The sequence below is a fragment of the Enhydra lutris genome, unplaced genomic scaffold (genome assembly GCF_002288905.1).
Source record: "Enhydra lutris kenyoni isolate GAN:26980312 unplaced genomic scaffold, ASM228890v2 scaffoldscaffold2, whole genome shotgun sequence".
In the NCBI taxonomy this organism is placed as follows: Eukaryota; Metazoa; Chordata; class Mammalia; order Carnivora; family Mustelidae; genus Enhydra; species Enhydra lutris.
The window spans coordinates 68,133,195-68,153,596 of NW_019154086.1; the positions used below are offsets into that span (position 1 = coordinate 68,133,195).

General features: G+C 34.6%; 2 protein-coding genes across 2 annotated transcripts; both read right to left on the reverse strand.

Annotated features, from left to right (window-relative positions):
* Positions 1–8,362: 8,362 nt before the first annotated feature.
* LOC111150964 (olfactory receptor 5K1-like) lies at positions 8,363–9,277 on the reverse strand. Its single transcript, XM_022508656.1, is given in 3 exon segments — positions 8,363–8,729; positions 8,731–8,959; positions 8,962–9,277. Coding segments are annotated over 3 exon segments (912 nt in total).
* An 8,504-nt stretch (positions 9,278–17,781) lies between these two features.
* Positions 17,782–18,729, reverse strand: LOC111150997 (olfactory receptor 5K4-like). The gene is given in 1 exon segment (XM_022508688.1): positions 17,782–18,729. A coding segment is annotated over 1 exon segment (948 nt).
* Between the last annotated feature and the right edge of the window lie 1,673 nt (positions 18,730–20,402).

The window sequence follows — 20,402 nt, forward strand, 5'->3', positions numbered from 1 at the left end:
AACCTGTCAGTAACCTAGGGCTAGAAGGGGGACTTTTTCAACTTGATGAAGAACATTTCTGAAAAAGCCATAGCCGTAGGTCCATTTCTGAATGGCAGTATGAGAAGTTCCGTGGCCCAGTTTCCAACAGAACAGCATAAATGGTGACAATTTTATGTAAAAAAGACGATTTAAAAATCTCTGGGAAGTGGGGGCGGCTGTGCTAGTGTTCTGGCTGGTTCTGGCCACAGAGGCGGTCCTGAGACAGGACCGCACGACAGGGCCCAGGGCACCACAGGGTGGTGAGGAGGACTGGCTCGGCGTCCCCCACGGGCCTGGGGCTCCTCTGGATGAGCTGGTAGGCACATTCTCCCATGTACGAGGAGGAGGAAGAGAGCAGCTACTACAGCTGCAAGCGCCTCTGTGTGCTTAATAACGTGCTTGCATCCAGTGCGGGGGGGCGTGTTGACCTCTGGCTTTCCCTCTGGGCCCCCTGCAGATGCTGCTGAGCCTGCACTATGATGAGAACTACCACCAGATGAAGTATGGCAACATGGGGCTGAGAATGGAGATCAATATGGCGCCCACCGCCGCTTTGCTCTACACACCTGCGCTCATCAGAGGCCATTTTAACCCTTGTGCGTTGGGCTCTGGGCCCACATTAAGCTGTGAAAGCTGAAGTGTTGTGAGGACAGGACTCACCTGAGAGCACCAGTGAGTCCATATCTCTGCTACTCCATCTTAGGGCCCCTCCCAGATCAGGGATTGCTACAAACCTCCACACTTCCTCTGGTTTCAGGCCGTAGCAGTCTGGGTAAGCTCATGGTGTCAGCATCCCTCCCACTGCCCACAGGTTTTTTTGGCACCAAGTGGATGATGTTCTTGGTGGTAGGTATTTATGTCCTCTTAAAAAAAAAAAAAAAAAAAAAGAAAAGAAAAAGAAAAAGAAAAAAAAAATCTCTGGAAATTGTGCTAATGCCTTGTGCTAATGCTAAGGGTATGCAGCAAATGAAACATTCATTCAAGAAAATAAATTAAAATTTGGTAAGAACAATGAGAATCTATAGCATTTGAATCATAATCTGTGCCTTCCCAGCTCAGTGTGACTAAAGTTCCACTCCACTCATGTGTAGCCAAGAACACAAAAATTCCCCCCAACATCTTGTCTACCTCTTAGTAGTTGACTGTGTTACCTCCTAGGAGGCCCACACCTACAGCTTTTCTCATCTCGTTCCAGGTATGTATTGTGGAAGTTTAATTCTGGGTGACTGTGATCAAGTGTTTGGGGATCCCTTCTACCCAGTCCTCACTCATAAGGTAGAGATTGTGACACAACATAAATACCAGGACCAGATCACCCTTGAGCCCAGCTCATTTGTAAGGCACTTGTTCCAGACTGGGAGGGGCAAGCTGAGATCAGAGGCTGCTTGCTGTACCTACCCAGTGACCCACTTCTGTAGCAGGGTTATCACATGGAGAGAAGTGGGTCACTATCACTACTCGCAAGTCTGAAATTTGAGTCTTAGAGATTTTACCCAAAAGGGAAGAAAGCCCTTAAGAACAGGGACTTCCAAAAGTGTCCCCCAAAGAAAGTGACTTTATTGGCAGAAGATGATTAGGAGGAGTTTGGTGGAACTATTGGTGAAACATCCAGCTGGTTTGCCAAGAAAAATACAGGATGGGAGAAAATAAGGAAGAGCTTGCCTTGAGTCAGAAAGAGTCTCAAACATTATCCTCAAAAACTATGCTTCAGGGCCACCTGGGTGGCTCAGTGGGTTAAGCTTCTGCCTTCAGCTCAGGTCATGATCTCAGAGTCCTGGGATAGAGCCCCGCATCGGGCTCTCTGCTCAGCAGGGAGCCTGCTTCCCTCTCTCTCTCTGCTTACTTGTGATCTCTCTCTCTCTGCCAAATAAATAAATGGAATCTTTAAAAGAAAAAAAAACCAAAAAACAAAAAACTATGCTTCAAAGGGGCCCAAATTTAATTGCTTATGAATGTGGTACAATTTATTCCCCAAGGCATTAAAAAGAAAGAGAGGGAGAGAGCATGCTTATGCTGTTGCTGGGAGTTAATGTGGCATAAGAGCTGCATATGGTCAAAGAAAGAGGTAAGAGGACCTCTGATAAAGTCATGGTGGAGAGCAACATTAGAGGCTTTACACTGCAGAGGAAATGGACTTCATACAAACACACACACACAAACACACATACCCTCCAAGTCATTAAACAAAAATATAACAAGACTCAAGGATGAATATCAATGTATTATCTTAATACAACGTATTATCTTAAATGCCTAGTTCTCAACAAGAAAAAAGTCATGAGATAGACAAAAATGTAACCCATCCAGCAGAAAATCAGCAGAAAACATAAATTGCCTGTGAGAACATTGGATTGAACAGAAAAAACTTAAAAATAATCATGATAAATATGTTCAGATCAGAGCTAAAGGAAACAAGGATTAAATAAGTAAAGGAAGGTGTGAATGCAATATTATGTGAAACAGAGACTATCAATAAAGAGAAAGTATAAAAAACAAATGGAAATTCTGTAATTGAAAAGTACAACTCAAATTAAAAAAATCACTACAGAAGCTCAACTGTAGATTTAAACTGACAGAAGGAAGATCAGTGAATTTGACGTTATATCAACAGAGAGTATGCAATCCAAAGGAAGAAGGAAAAAAAGAATGAAAAAAAAAATGCACAGGCCCTCAGGGAGATAAGGCCAGCACTAAGTGCATCAGCATGTGCTTTTGGGAGTACCAGGAAAATACATTTCTGATAAAAGACTTACATAAAAAGATTCAAGTTATTTGTTGATAAAAAATTAACAAAAAGCACACAAACAATCCAATAAACATTGGGTAAAAAGATTGAACAAGCATTTTACCAAAGAAGAAATACAGATGATAAATAAGGATATGAAAAGCTGCTCTACATTATTTGCCATAGAGAATTGCAAATTAAAGCAATAATGGCATATGTAAAGGAACAGCTAAAATTAAGAAAAACAATACCAGTTGTTGGCAAGAATAGGGAATGACAGGAACACACACATATACCCTTACTGTGCCTAATGTCAGAGCCCAGAAGCAATGACATTGCAGAAACAATTAGCATACCTATGGCCCAGATTTTGGTTCTTAATACCATTTTCCAGTCAAAAAAATTAGATCTAGTTGAAGAAATAGCAGATTTGGTGACTAGGGTAGGAAATAAATATGCAGGATGAACCTGGAGCATCTTGCAATGTCAGAAAATAGAAAAAAAAATAAAAGCAAAACAACAAACAAACACAAATGCACCCTGCATACACAATGATGGGTGTGTGTCAAAGGGACACAGGAGCCAATGGAAACAGCTCCCTGTGGCCAAAGCTAGCATGATTTGAGCAGCAAAATTAATAAAGTAGTGTTTAATTTTATCAAAGTATAAAATAAATATCTATGATTCTATATTGATATAAATAGAGGTTTGCATATATAAACAAGTGAGGTGAATAGAAAATCTTCCATGCAGAAGAATTCCAATTTATACAGATACTTTGCCCCAAGGAGGTGGTCCATTTCTTTCCTCTCTGTAAGTGTGGACTGTGGATAGTTACTTCCTTACACAGAACACAGTAAGAGAGGGTGGAGAAAAAGCAGCTTCACTGCAGAGGAACCTAACAACACTACCTCAACCAGTGGTCAAGGTCAACATCAAGAGTTACAAGTTGTGAGGACAGTATTTGTCACTGACAGGATGTAATGAAAATGGTGATTTACCTCCGGGGCCTTTCCCCAAAAAAGCTATCCCCCCAACCTAATCATGAGAAAAAATTATCAGAATAATCCCAATTGAGGGATATTCTACAAAATGCCTGATTAATATTTCTCAAAACTTACCAAGGACTTCAAAAACAAGGAATGTTAGAAAAACTATCACAGACACCTGATGACTGAAGCATGATGACTAAATGACTAAATGATGACTAAATATAAAGTGATATGATGAATGGGATTCTGGATGCAAGGACACTAGATTAAACTATAGAAATCTGAATCAAGTATGAATTTCACTTCATCATAATGTATCTATATTGGTTCATTAATTATAACAAAAGTACTATACTAAGGTAGGAGGTTAATGACATGGGAAAATGGGTGTGTCAGATATGGGAATTCTCTATGCTATCTTTATTATTTTCCATAAATCCAAAACTGAAAAATTTTTTAAAAATTTTCTAAAAATTCTTTGAGGTAAAGTTTTTGTTTCTCAAAATGCAGCCAGAGAACACTTGGGGAAAAACAATCACCAGATTTCTGCTTCCAATGACAATAGTTGATTCAAAAGTTATTGTCATAGGATTCTAAAACTGTTGATGAAAAATTATTAGGGAACAAGAAATTCACATGGTGTCATTGTACCACCCTACAAATTAGATTTTTGTAACAAAGAAATATGTTATCTTTATCATAGAGCTGATGATACCACCTTAATGAAGTAATCGTTGAAGAGCTTCAGTTAACAAGACAAGCTAATGTGATAGGGTTCATGATGAGATAAGAAAAGCAACACACTTGTGATTTATAAATTTTTTTAATTTAATGTTATCATGAGGAAACATCACAAAAATAGATATGGTTGGATATTTTACATGATGTCTGACACAAATATTTAAAAGTTTTAAATGTCATGAAAAGAAAAAAAAGAAGTTTGTTCTAGATTACAGGAGATTAGGGAATGATAATAAAACAAATAGTGGCCTTTAATTGAATTCTTGATGAAAAATAAATTGCTAAGAAGGACAATTTGGGGAAAACTAGGAAAAATTTTAATGTGAACACCCTATCAGGCGATGTTAAATTTCTTGGGGTTAATAATAATATGACAGGGTGCCTGGATGGCTCAGTCAGTTAAGTGTCTGCCTTTAGCTCAGGTCATGATCCTGGGGTCCTGGAATCAAGCCGCATTCACCTAGGGCTCCGCAGGGAGCCCGCTTCTCCCTCTCCTTCTGTCCTCACCCCACACCCTCCCACTAGTGCTTGCTCTCTCTCTCTCTTTCTCTAATAAACAAAATCTTTAAAAAATATGACAGTGTAGGAAATGTCTTTGTTCTTATGAGGTATATGTTGAAGAATTTATGGGTAAACTGTCAATCTCATTGTTATGTATAGTCACATACACATTTTCAGATGGATTATTGGGCAAATGTGGTGCAATGTTGACAATTAATCATCTTAATTTAAGAAAATTCATGGGCATTTTCCCAACTTTTCTGTAGGTTTGAAATTTTTCAAAATAAATCTGAAAATGTCATTGATTCACATTTTTCTTGATTCTCTGTCCTATTTCTATATCCACTTTAACAGCTTAGTTTCTTGAAAGTTTTCCTTTCCTGCTACTTTCACTTCTCTGTGTTGTGTACAATATGACTTAGTGGTTAAGAACATGGATTTTGGTTTGGATCCCTCATTTTAATCTCCTTGAGCTCCACCTTAATATTTCTGTGGACAAATTATGAAACCTCTTTTTTCCCAATTTTTTCAGTGGGGCTATAGGAAATTAAAATATAGGAGGAGTAGAAGTAAAAAATATAATAGATAAGCTGAGTAGTTAAATGGATACTGATGAAAAGTTATTTGCAAACTAAAAGGGTGTCTTAGAATTAATTTAAAATAAAGCAGAAAATGAGAGATGAGGCAAGAATATAGAATACAGAATATATCTGTTAATATTTACGGAATTGTAATAAAAGCATTTTTTCCAAACAAAGTTAACAGTAAGAAGATCTATTGGATTTTAAAGTGAGAAGAGATGGTTAATTCCAAGGACCCTGAGTCTTCCTCTCTGTGATTCCCTCAGCTATGCCCTTATTTGTGTGTTGACTTCATCTCCAGGCTGGTTTCTCTTTTGGAGGCAAAATGGTTGTACACTGCCAGATTTCATATCCACACAGCATGACATTCAGCAGAAGAAAGACTACCTTTTTTGGTGAATCTCTTTTAAAACAAAGGAAGCCTATATCCCAGAAACTTCCAGAAAACTACCTCTTTTGTCTCATTGGCCCCAAATAAGTCATGGACTCTTCCTTTAACAGACCTCTAGGCTTCAGTGTTGCTAAGGGTTAGAAGTGGGTGGTGCAAAAATACAAAAACAGAATTTGTCATATGCCTGGAAAAAGGAAAGGGATCAAAGCATGTGAATTTGACAACTAAAAATATCCCCTAAAATAGTGGCTACAAAGGAACAGCATTCATAGAACTCAGTTTCCAGATTCCTTTACACCCTTAAAAAAGTGTTAAGGACCCTGTAGAGCTTTATGTTGTGGGTTATATCTAATACTACTTACAATATTAGAGATTAAAACCATGAAATTAAAATTATTTATTGACTTGTTTAAAAATAAAAATAACAAACCCATTATATATTAATATAAATGATTATATTAAAATATATTAAAGGAAATGGCTAATAAATGGCCAGATGTGTTAGATACCTTTTTAAGTATTAATGATAGGAAATTAGTAATAAGTAGGTTGGTACTCACAGGAAGAAGATAGGCCTTCATTTTATTATCCAGTAGTTACAGTTTCCTACTTTTTCTTTAAAATGTTGCTTTTAAAAGCTTTTAAAAGAGGATAAAAGGAGAGGTGCCCTCCTCTCCTTTTATCCTCCAGTGTCAGTTCTCATCATCTAATATATGAATTCTTGCAGTTAACCTCATTGCTTCTAGCTTCATTCCAATCAATTGCTGGATTAGTTTTCTAAAAAATACAATCATATTACCTGGTTCTAGGAAGTATTCAGTGTCTGATGCCTCTTGAGATAAAGTCCGATTCTTAAGGGTGGCATTTAAGATTCTCAGTAACCTGTCCCTTTCCATCCTTACTTCCCATATTCCACAACAGCTTTTAACAAGAGTTTTGTCAGCTTTCTGACTCTGTCCATGGTTCACCTCCTTCGTCCCAGTTCCCAGTGTCACACTTATTTCCATAAACATTGACTGTTATACTCATATCTTTTTTTCTCCAAATATCATTTTTTAAAAATTATTTTTAAGGCACATCTTACTTCTGATTCTGCATAAGGGCTAAATACCCTAGGTGACAAGGATCTCCATTTCCTAAGCTCCCAAGCAACATTGATACAAATTCTAGCTCAATCTGAATCACCTGGTTGAACTTGAGCAAGCCACTCATTGTTTCAAAGTATGAGGTTTTTACTGAGAAAATCCATACAAAATCATATCTAAGCAGTTGGTAAGTAATATATATCAAAGTTCTAGTTTCGTTCCTAGCAGATAACATGTCCTCAGTAAATTACTTTTTTCTTTCATATTTGCGTATTTAAATGATCAATAAATATTTTTATTTAGGTATTTACAATTTTCACTAATTTGTGCCTCATTTATGCTTTACACCATCTCCAACTTTTTGTTAATGTTGTGAATGTATCAGTAACTTACACTGGAGTCAGTACAAGTTGGTGGGATTCCTGATAACAAGATAAGTAATATCAAAGAAAAAAACTTTTAATTTAATGTATTCAAGATTACATTTCATTTTTGAATGACACCTCATCAAAGTATATGAAAATATCCAAATCCATGTGGATATAAAATCCATAAGTATCAACTATTTTAATTACAGATTGATAAATCACCAGTGTACAGATATGGTATTTCAGAGAACTTGAGAATAAAATTGACTAACAAAGATGAATATAGTCTTTTTTATTACACATTTTATTAGTATTCTTGTTTTTAATATTTTTTAATGGTGGTAAAAGATATATAACAAAATTTCCACTTTCAAGGATGAAAATATTGATTTGAGAATATTCTGTGTGAACTAATATTCAAATATATTCTCTTGAATAAACTCAAAGAAAATTAAGAATCAAATATATACAGTTTACTTCTGACAGATGGTGTTGCTTGATCAGGGATCAATTCTTGGGAACCTGGGATATGCCAGAGTTTGCTTTGGAATTCCAGAAATTTGTCAACAATATTATATGGAGGTGATCTTTATATACACTGACTTCTATTCCTAGTGTTATATTTATTGAAAACTGTAACTCAATACTCTTTGAAACAAAGTTAATAGTTTAACTAATTTCTTTGTGAAACAGTTTGTAACCTGAAGAAAAATTATTTAGTTCATTGTTACTGTAAGGTAGTGGCTTAGATTTTGGAAAACATTGTAGCAGAATCTCTCCTTGCTGAACTTACTAATTTGACTCCTATACTATCACGTTTTAGTAATTGAATGTTTTATGTACAAAGTGGCTCTCTTCTACTTTCTCAACATTCCATGATTTAAAAAACATTTTTTCAAATTTAAGTTAGTTTTCCACAGAGGATGATATTTCTTTTAGAATGTTATAAAATATTCTTTATAATTTTTTTTTCATAGCTTTTATTACTTCCTTATTTCTTAGACTATAAATAAGAGGATTTAATAAAGGGATCACTAGAGTATAAAAAACAGCACCAGGTATATCTTCATCCTCTTCTTTAACTGAATGTGGGCGAAGGTACACAAAGAGAAGAGAACCATAGAATATTGAGACAGAGAGAAAGTGAGATGTACAAGTAGATAAGGCTTTGCCTCTTCCCACTTTGGATTTCATTTTGAAAATAGTAAAGAGAATGTAGAGGTAAGATATTAAGACACTGGCAATGGTGAAGACTTGAATTGAGCCTGAAAAGATAAATAGTACCATTTCATTGACATAAGGGTCAACACAGGAAAGTCTGTATAGGAAAAACATCACAAAAAAAGTGATTAATTTGATTTGACCCACAGAAAGTTAACCTAAAGAGAAGTCCTATATGAATCATGGAATGAAGGTTTCCAGCTATGTAGACCCCTGTAGTCATCTGAATGCAGAGTTTCTTTGACATCATGGTGTGGTACTGCAGTGGGTTGCATATGGCCACATAGCGATCATAGGCCATTGCTGCCAGGAGAAAGCAGTCTACAGTTTCACAAGGGAGAAAAAATAAAATTGTGCAAAGCATTCATAAAGGGAAATCATTCTGTCCTTTGAAAAGAAGTTCTCTAACATTTTGGGGGTAATGGCACAGGAACAACAGGAATCCATCAGAGCCAGGTTGCCCAGGAAGATGTACATTGGTGTGTGAAGATGACGCTCCATAAAAATCAATGCCACCAGGCCCAGATTCCCCACCATAGTGATCACATAGATAGTGAGAAACACCACAAACAGGAGGCTCTTCAACTCTGGGTGATCTGTAAATCCTATGAGGATAAATTCAGTGGTCAAGGAGTAGTTATCCTCAGTCATGTCCACCTTCTCTGTTGAGATAGGAATTTTGGAGATACAAGATTCTAATTTAAAGTGTGCATAAATTTCCTTCCAAATTTTTCTTTTACAACAGAGAGAGGAGCTTCTTTAAACTTCCCTTAGTATCTCTGGATACAGGCACACACATTCCCCTAAAATGTCAGCTTAATAACCTCTACTCTGTAAATCAGTATTCCCATGAATATTTTTGTAATTCCAAGAAGAATGCTTACAGTGGATAAGGTTTATCTTTATGAATTCATGCATGAGTAGTGTAAATTTATCATTCCTATATTTGGTTCATTGTTGGAAAATATTTCAGTGTCAGTTTTTGTATTAAAGATCCTTAAATTTATAATCCATTTTTATATATATACACACATTTTTTAACTGAGCAAAAAGCTTTCATATACTCTCCCAGTGGAGTGAATGCTTGAAAATAACATTCAACAGATATTTAATTTATATCTTAGGAATTGTATGAAGATCACAAAGGATTAAAAATGGGATCTTCACCTTCAGAGAAAATTACTTGGAATATCCAAGGAAATAAATATCTATATATTTTCACCTCTTCTCATCCCTTTCCCTGGTATTAGCTCTGTCCATGACATCATTCCTGTTGATCTTTGCCCAGATTTCTAAGTCCCTTCTTTCTTTATGTAAACCATACATATAATGCTTACATATAATGTTTATGCATACATATAATGTTTACATATAATGCTACTTAAGAAAGTTTAAACTAAATTCTCCAGACCACATTGATTTTCACTTCCCAGATTCTCAAGCATATCCTATATACCCGACACAATCTAGAGTTGCTTGTGTATAATCTACATGGCTTTTCCCCCTCATATATGCATATACAGTTTCTTTATTATAATTGTAGACATTTGAGTTAAGCTATGACCTATACTTAAAAGAGTTATTTAATGCTATAGAGAAAAAAGTATTGATTCCAGTCCTAGCTTCAAACACCTGAGATAGGTGAACTTGTCAGTATACTACCACTGATCCTTAGTGACAGCTTTGGTTTCTGAAAATTGAGACTGCTTATCTTGAAGAATAGCTTACAAAGGAATTTCAAAATTTATCTTTAAAATTTATCATTAAAAACGTTATGTATCATTCTCTAATCTGAATTAACCCGTCTACTATTTTCCTATTTCCTAAGAAACTTATGTAAGATTTTCTGAAGTATATCACAGTACTTTAAAAGCTAAAAAAAATAAGCTTGCCTGCTTGCCTGTATATTTTAGTTTTGTAACACTTAGCAAAGGAGAAAAACCTTAAATCTTAATATGATTTTTGAGATGGGGCTCCTGGGTGGCTCAGATGATTAAGCATCTGCCTTTGGGTCAGATCATGACATCCAGGTCCTGGGATTGAGCCTCATGTCTGGCTCCCAGCTCTGTGGTGAGTCTGCTTCTTCCTCTCCCACTACCTCTCCCCTTCCTTGCACTCTCTGTCTCTCTCTCTCTGTCAAATGAATATACAAAAAAAAGTTTAAAAATATGATTTTTGAGAACAAATTTTGTTTTCTTTCAAAGATTATCTTTTATCATTACTTAGTGATCCATTAGGATATATTGACCAATCTAATTATGTAAATTCTATGGTCAAAATGTGTTTATTTTTCCATAATTGAAACATCAAAATGAAAGTACAGGTTGAATGTTTTATTTTCTTGTCTTAAAATATTACATATAAACCATTTAATTATTCAGCTACGTTAGAAGTAACTTTCAATGTACTTTCTGGGTTATTTAACAGAATTAAGCTGTATTCTTACCTGTATGTTTTAAAAATTTACCTTATAATCAGAAAAGATCAGCATGAACTCAGTTTAAATCTCATGCTAATTTACCATAGCCTTCAGTTGTGGGAAGACCTAGAAAGGTGAGAAGTTGAAATCTGAGAACAATGAAAAAATGCTACCTAATTCAGATAAACAAATAATTATGGGTGCTAAGAGTAAAGGTAAAGATAAATTTGAATACTTCCTTTACCTGAATGTTGAAGAGTTTTATAACATCACATTGCCTTTTTTTTTTCTTTTTTTTTAATGGTGTTAAGTCTTGTAAAATTTCAGGATTTAAATTCCGGTCTCAAAAACATTTGGGATTAAAAGAATGTAAATCTGGAAGACTACTAATAGTTCAGTGTCAATAATTATGTTCCTTACAATGCAAAATTAAACTTTCCATCAAATGCTTATGGGACTTCCCTACAATGACAACGGATTTCTATGGGAAGATTGAGTACCCAAAACATATTAACTCTGTGACATACTAAAGATAACCTGTGAGACAATGAGGTTAGAATAAATGATCTTAGTTAAAGTCACTAAGTCATTTGATATTATCTTGCTGATTCTTACGTAACTGACATCATTTTTAGAATTCTGTTCATTATCCTGTGCATATAAACATAAAATGAGCAAAAGAGAGTCTCAGGTCAGTTTGGACAGTTACTGGAGATTAATAGGGTTTATGAAAGATGATGAGCATTTAGAGAGGAGACCAAAAGTTGTAGTTGGGTTAGCTGGCTCATCAGCACCTTCACTCTGAATTTTTTCCCATGTATTGCAAAACCCTCATGGAAATGTTGCTGTTACCCTTTAGCCCCACATATGATTTACTGAGTTGTTCTCTGTTCTTTTCAGTTCACCCCAATTCCTTTATCTTTCTTACCCTGTTTTCCCCCTTCACTCTACTAATCATATAAATATACTGTATATTTAATATGTAGATCATATCTATAAGCAGTCACTTGTTCCCACTGCCACCATTTGCTATAGACATAACATGGAAGGGATTTCTCTGTGATGTTCATTCCTTAATTTCTTTTTCTTTTCTTTTTATTTTTTTATTTTATTATCGTATAATGTATTATTTGCTTCAGGAGTACAGGTCTGTGAATCATCAGTTTTACACAATTCACAGCACTCACCATAGCATATATTCTCTCCAATGTCAAAACCCATTCACCCTATCCCCCCCCCCCCCCCACCCACCCTCCGTTTGTTTCCTGAGGTTTAAAAGTCCCTTAAGGTTTTCTCCCCTTCCCCGCCCCATTTTTTTCCATTTTTTCCCCTCCCCTCCCCCCACAACCCCCTATCTGTCTCTCCAATTCCTCATATCAGAGAGATCATATGGAATACTATGCAGCCATAAAAACCCTGAAATCTTGCCATTTGCAATGATGTGGTTGGAACTAGAGGGTATTATGCTAAGTGAGATAAGTCAGAGAAAGACAATTATCATTCCTTCATTTCTAATGTCTTCAATAGTGGTACTTTGTAGTGCTTAACACATATTTGTTGAATGAATTAAAATTGATAATCTACTGCTCAGGAATTTGCAATGGTCTCTTATTAGTTTTTAAACCGAATTCATTTTTTCTTATTTTGGTATTCCAGATGCTCCACAGTCAGCCGTCTTATCTAACCCCTTCCTTTCTTCCTCTTAGGTCAGGGCACTTGGTCATGTTGCATCCTTTCACTGCTCTTCCGTGCTTCAGCTAATTCACTTATTATGTTTCCCTCATCTAAATCTCCTTCTTTCTTTCCTTCCATCTCAAAACTACTCATCCTTGAGCTCAAATCAGATCTCCTTCATGAGGACTTTCCTAGGTCCTTAAACAGAATTGATATTTTCTTTTCTTGATTTACGTGATACTTAACTGCTTTTATAATGCTTTCACCACTGTATCAAGTGTGACTCATATGTGTCTTGACTGTAAAAGTCTTGACTACATATTAAGTCACCAATCATGTCATGCATCTTTTTGAGAAACTGACAACAAACTGAGCTAGATCTTGCTGCACTAACTGCTAACATTTCCATTCTGTGTAACTTTTATCAAGTACTTTCAACGTGAAGGGTATTGGAAAAGACTATGAGAAGTATGTGCACAGGATGTGAAAATGGTGGAGATAAGTTCTTAGTTTTTATATATGACTCCTGACAAGAAGCTCTGCATCTAGTGGGCAGAAAGAAAGGCACTTACATTGCTAACCAGTGTGCAATTTAGGCTGTAATATAAAAGAAGTGTAAACATGTTATGTAAAAATATAGTGAGGGAAATGAATGGTGACCCGGAAGAAGAAAGGAAGGCTTCCCAGTGGAAGTATAATTTCAGATAACTTTACAGGATAAGCAGGATAAGAATTGGGGAAGAACATGAGGAAAAGCAGTAGACTGAGGGAACCATGTATAGAAGCCTGGACTTTAAGAGGAGTCAGATCTAATTTTTTAAAAAAGGACAGTAAACTAGAGTTGCTGAAGTTTATTCGTACATGATAACAAGGAGACACAATAGGTAATATAAAAAGAATAGGAAAATAGATTGGAAATTGTCTTATTTGAATCCTTCCCATTTATTTTCTCTGCCCTGCCAATTCACTAAAACCTTCTCTCTCCGAGGTCACAACCAACTTTAAATGTCAACCCTGAAGAATATTTAATTATATTCCTAACCAAATATAGTGTTTGGTACTATGAAGTCTTCTATGTCTTCTTTTGGTAACCCTCTCTGCTTTTGTCCTCTTGATTGTTCCATCTCAGTGTTTATGCTTGGTCATGTTTCCCTCTTTGCCCTGAATGATGCTTCTTTTTGATTGTATCCTTGACCTCCCTCTTCTTTCATTTTAGAGTTTTCCCCATATTATCTCATCTTTTCTTGTGTTTTCACCTATCTTTCATCTGATGATGGCTTCACTAGAGAAAATATTTCAAACCATTTGGTGTATATTCATATTAATAAGATCACTGGTAGTGTGTTCTAAATATATATATTCTTACCTACAAATTAGATAGATGTACCCATATACTAAATTACTATGTACTATAAAACATGAGAAGAGGAATTCAAAAAGAATTAGACTAAAGAAATGGTATTAAAATGTTTAGTTTTATGTATTCATAGATTTAAACATTTTTTACTCCCCACTAACCTATTATTAATTAATAATCTTATTCAGAAAAATGTGATTTATGGATTATTTAAATTATAGCTTAGCACTGTGATACAGCAATTCAAACACTTGCTTGTATTTGTTTCCAAACATCTCTTAATGTCTTACAAAGTTGAAAAGTTACAATACACAGATAGATCTGCTCAAATGAGAGAAGAATGCAAGCTTTGAGTGGGTCTCAGAACAAGAAAGCTTTCTTCAGCAGGTTCACACTGACTGAGCAGACCAATAGTATTAGAAATATCTGAGTTGGAGTTTATGGAAATAAACTGGATATAGAATATCCAATATTAGAGTTTATGGAAAACTGTGATAGGAGAACCATAACATACACCCTTTTGGTTTCAGAACAAGACTTTATTCTCTTTAGGAGAGAATTATAAAATATTCAAAAAATAACTTCCTGTTGTGCTGTGAACCTTGCTAGAGAAAGAGATTCTAATCTTGGGATATCACATGACCAAGAGGCCAGAATTGCCTTCATGAGCAGGACTTTGTCAGACAAATAAGTATAAGATTGAGTGGGCCTAGGAGTAATTCACTAGAAGATGAAAAAGGCACATTCAAGCATCTGGCATGAACAGAGCCTGAGAATACAACAGGTTGCCCAAATAGGTAACCCAGACCTCGGCATCATCCTCCACCATTGCACCGACCTCTTGTCCTCATCTCACTTGTCGACCTCAAAGGCCATGTTGGTTCTTAGATAATTAGCTTGGTATATTGGGGCAAGCCAAGATGTATTGCTGCTAAATACTGTTAATGACTGTTCCATGGAAAGTGTAAATTCCAGGTCCCTGCCTTAGGCGTGGAAACCTTGATGGGAGAACCCAAATCCCCACTTCTTCACCAGATTGGCTAAGGTCTTTGTTGTGACTATAGTCAACTCAACCTTCTGTCCAATGTTACTTCCTTCAATCCATCAATAATTATGGAGCCTGAGAGCATTCTCCAACAAACTTCTACATGCACATCTCCATCTGAGAGTCTGGGTTTTGTTTTGTTTTAATATCTCAAACCAGTTGCTACAGAAAATAAAGAAAATCACAAGGTCATGTGGGCAGAAGACTGTAGTCTTTGGAATGCATTTTGTGATACTATTTTTTAAATTGGTTCCTGAATGAAAATTAAAATGAAATAAAAGGACTAACAGCAGTGAGAGCTGAAGCCACTAATATTATTCAGTGAGAGATGATAGAAGCATAGTGTGTGAGAATTACTATAAATGGAAGGATGTGGACACATGTCAGTTATATTTCTGAGACAGAACTGATAGATTGTGTGAGATGTTAAATGTGAAAGCAGAGAGAGATGCAAGATTTCTGCTAATTTCTTCTTTGCCCAACTAGTTGGAGGATGCTCCATCAAGATAGAGAAGACCAGGGATATCCAGGTTTATAGGCAAATTAGAGTGGCTTTTTGATCATGTTAAATTTGAGATGTCTTTGAAATATTCAAATTACTATGTCCTGCTTGGCAATTGAATAACTAAGTTTGGAGATTAGGGAAGATGTCGGGCTGGGAATATGCATTTTGGGTCACCTTCATATTAATGAAATTAAAGCCATAAAAATAGGGGTACCTGGGTGGGCCAGTGGATTAATCATCTGCCTTCGGCTCATGATCTCTGGGTTCTGGGATGGAGCCCTGCATCAGGCTCCCTGCTCAGCGGGGAGCTGATTTCCCTCTCCCTCTGCTGCTCCCCCGCACTGTGCTCTCTCTCTCTCTGTCAAATAAATAAATATATACATACATACATACATAAATCTTTTTAAAAATCCATAAAAATAGATGAAATCATATAAAAAATAATAAAAATACTAGAATAAAGAATCTCACGGCTGAGTCTTTTTCAATCCTATCCTTTCAACTATGGGTAGAGGCAGAAGAGTCCCAATCCTCCTACTTATTGCAATTTAGTTTAATTACTCTTAAAAAAAAGCCTGTCTTCCTTTCTGCAATACAAATATAGGGGCCAGAGCTCTCTTGTTTTTGTTGTGCAAACTAGGTAGACTAGAAATAGACTTAGTGTATATATGTGCATGTGAATATAGGAACAAAAAAGGAGGCATAAAAAAATCAGTGAGTGAGGAAGAGTTAGTTAATAAATACTTTTAGAAGTACTGGTTAGCCATAAAAAAATAAAACTTTAATTCTCACTTCACAACATTATGAAGTGAATCCCAGTTGAGTAAAAGTGCTATGTATAAAAATTTAAGGTATGAAAAAAGAAAAAAATATTATGTTTGTATAATATCTCTGAATGAGATGGAACTTATACAGTTAACACAATGGAAGAGATAAATGGTTAATCAATTAACCTAGGACTATTCATTAAATAATTTTCTTTACTGATTGATTTATGATGTTCTTATTTTAAAGCAAAAAATTTAACTATTAAAAAAATGAACGATGAGGAGGAAGAGGAAAAAGGGTAAGAGCTAGAAGAAAAACAATATTGGTTAATAGTAGATGTCAGATTAAGAAAAATTCTAAACAAAGCATGTAAGGGATCACATAAGATCAAAATTAATAAACATGAGTATATAAGATTATATTTATCATTTATAAATACCACATATATTAAAATAATATTAACACACAGAGAAATTATTAGCCACAAATAGTTACATTTTAATATCTTTTGTCTGTAATGAGTGGTACAAATAAATGAGGAAAATTGAGACTTAAAGAAAAAATGATCAGATAATTTGTAGAAGTAAAAATGACCAATAAACACATAAAATAGTAATACATTTTACTCTTACTCAAACATATTAAAAAACGCAGCAGTACCTTCATTAAAATGTTTTTAAATGCTTATTGAGTATATGCTGCTGTTCTATATTCTGTAATACATTATATGATTGACCCCTTTAAAAAAAAAAGAACCTTAGTCATACTATGGGTTAAAGTAGATCTTAATCTACTATAGCCAATTTGTTATAATTCATTGTTAATTATTCTACAAAATGTGTGTGTGACTAATGTGAGTGTTCCTTCTCATTCCATTTTTCCTCATTCTTGGAGTCTTATCTAGATCAGACTTCATTATTTTAACCTCTCTCCCCCCAGACTAACTGATATGTGTCTCCCATGTCAGTTTTTGAAATGAAAATTATCATTTTATTTCCCTGCCAGGAAATTTTAAATGTTTCAAACATTATAATGGGATCAGATATAATATCTTCCATTAATTAGACAAGATAAATCAGGGTGACTTTTCTACACATTTAGACATTTAAATTTGATTCTATGTTGGTTTATTAAGGTTTGGAATAACAGCCTGACACAATTCAGTGATGGTAATAAGAGTTGGTAATGAAAGTTACCATTGAGTGTTCTCCTGATTTGCTCTGGTAATTGTGGAATTTGCAGTAAGATTTGCCAAACAATTTTGAAATTATATCCATATATCTTTGAGCAAAACAGTCTAATGATTTAGAGATTAATATTTTATATAAAAACAGTTTTTTGTTTTTTTATTTGTCCCTTCTCTATAAAACATTTTTATAAATTAAAATCAATTTTCCATAGAAGATGAAGTTTTTTTAACAATATTCTTCATAAGTTTTTTAAGAACACTTAGAACCTCCTTGTTTCTTAGACTATAAATAAAAGGGTTTAATAAAGGAATTACTATTGTATAAAAAACTGCCACTGGTATATCTTTATCCTCTTCTTCAAATGGTCAAATATACATGAGAAGACAAATGCAAAATATTGAAACAGATAGAAAGTGGGATGCACAGGTAGAAAAAGCTTTACCTCTCCCTTCTTTGGACTTCATTTTGAAAATGGTGAAAATGATGCAGATATAAGAGACAAAGACAATGACAATGGTGAAGATTTGAATCAGCATTGAAAAAATATAGATCATTAGTTCATTGATATAAGGGTCAGTACAGGAGAGTCTATAGAGTGGAAGAATATCACAAAAAAAGTGATCAATTTGATTAGACCTGCAGAAAGTTAACCTTAATAAAAGCTCTCCATGGATCATGGAATGCAGATTACTAGCTATGAAGATCCCTATAGCCATCTGAATGCAGAGTTTCTTTGACATCATGGTGTGGTACTGCAGTGGGTTGCATATGGCCACATAGCGATCATAGGCCATTGCTGCCAGGAGAAAGCAATCTGAAGTTTCAGCAAAGGAGAGAAAATAAAACTGTGCCATGCATTCATAAAGGGAAATCATTCTGTCCTTCGAAAAGAAGTCCTCCAACATTTTGGGGGTAATGGCACAGGAACAACAGGAATCCATCAGAGCCAGGTTGCCCAAGAAGATGTACATTGGTGTGTGAAGACGACGCTCCATAAAAATCAATACCACCAGGCCAAGATTCCCCACCATAGTGATCAAATAAATGGCAACAAACACCAAAAACAGAAGAATCTTCAGCACTGGCTGATCTGTAAATCCTATGAGGATAAACTCTGTTGTCAAGGATTGATTTTCCTTAGCCATTCCTGGTTTCTCAGCTGAGATAGAAATTATAGAGAAATGAAATTCTAAATTAGAGCGTGTTTATTCTCCCCTCTAATTTTTGCATGTACAAAAAGAAAGAAGCTGTTTTTAAATCATCCTATGCTGTTTTAACAAACTAGCAAACGCACAGTAGGTCAAGAATACAAAAAGAAAAGTATCAGAGATTGTATACACAGTGATCATCTAAAAATGACTGTGTGAATTTCCAGAGCAGAAAGGTATTTTCTGCATAAATTATCCAATGTTGATGTATGAATTCCTGGTCAGTATATATAATTTGTCATTTCCAAAATTAGAAGACATTTTCTTATGGTGTCTTTTTCTCCAAGAAAATAAAATAATAGACACATTTTAACTACTATCCTATTGGGTTGATGTAATGTTTGGAAATAAGTTACTTTAGACATTTTAAATGTCTAAGTGTATTATTTTTAAAATTTCATGGAATCACAGTGGGTTTTAAAAATGATTTCTCTAGCTTAGTATTCCTTCAGGGAGAAGCTTACTAAGGGATATTTTAATACCTATTCAGTCTTTAAAATGGGGTAAAAATATAGAACATTTAAAAATTTTCTTAGTAAGTTAATTTTGATACTGTTTTTGTATTTATTTCAATACATTCTAGATCCTACTCCTATAGAGGTTATGACACACTCCACCAATAAATTATTATTCTTAATTATTAATTTATCCTAATACTTTCTAGTTTTAAGTGTCTTACATTCATATCTAATATTATGAGATTTGGCTACCAAGTCTCCATTCAGAATGTTTATCTTCCTCATGATAAATACCTATCTTGTATTCTCTTATACTTCTGTAGAAACCAATGTTCTTGTTTTTGTGAATCCCATGAAGATTCTACATTTATTATATGATTATTTGTGTTTATAAACTCATTATTTACTCCTAATCCACTACAGATTTATTAAAATTCAATGATCACTAAATTTATATTTAGTATAGGTTAGCAAACACAATATAAAAAGAAACTTTGGTTTTAAAGAATGCTAAAATGACTTTTCTTTTCTTCCAAAAATTGCTAAAAGTCTTTGGCCTCACCATTTTTCAATTAGACAATTTTGGAGAAAAGCCTGTAAGTTCTTATTATATTGTTCCAAAACCACAGTTTGGTTAGTCTTTTTTCTATTTCTTATCCTTCTCTACATTGAATTTAATATACTATTTTTTTAATTTACTCACATAGTATGGTAAGGTTTTCTGGAGTTTTATCACTAGAGGATTGTTATCAAATGAATAAAATAAGTTTGTCTTTGATATTTTAGGTCTCTAACACTGTAAAAAATCTTTCAGAATTATAATGTTTTGGAAAAACAGTAAAAGTATTCAAAGACAGCTTTTTATCATTGTTTTAGTAACACCTAATGGTGAATCAACTGAAAAAATGTGTGGAATCTAGGTTAGTTTTCTGTAATCACTATTTTATATAGAAGATACTGAATTAGAATAATAATGAATGAAAGTTCATTTTCTCTCCCTTAATTTAAAATGTAAATTACTCAACTGAAATAAAAATCAATTTTATTCTATCTCTCAGGATTATATTACAGAATCATTTATACCCTCACCTGTATATTTATTGATAACACAATGGTACTTTTGAACTCAGAATAGGTCAGAATGATCCACTG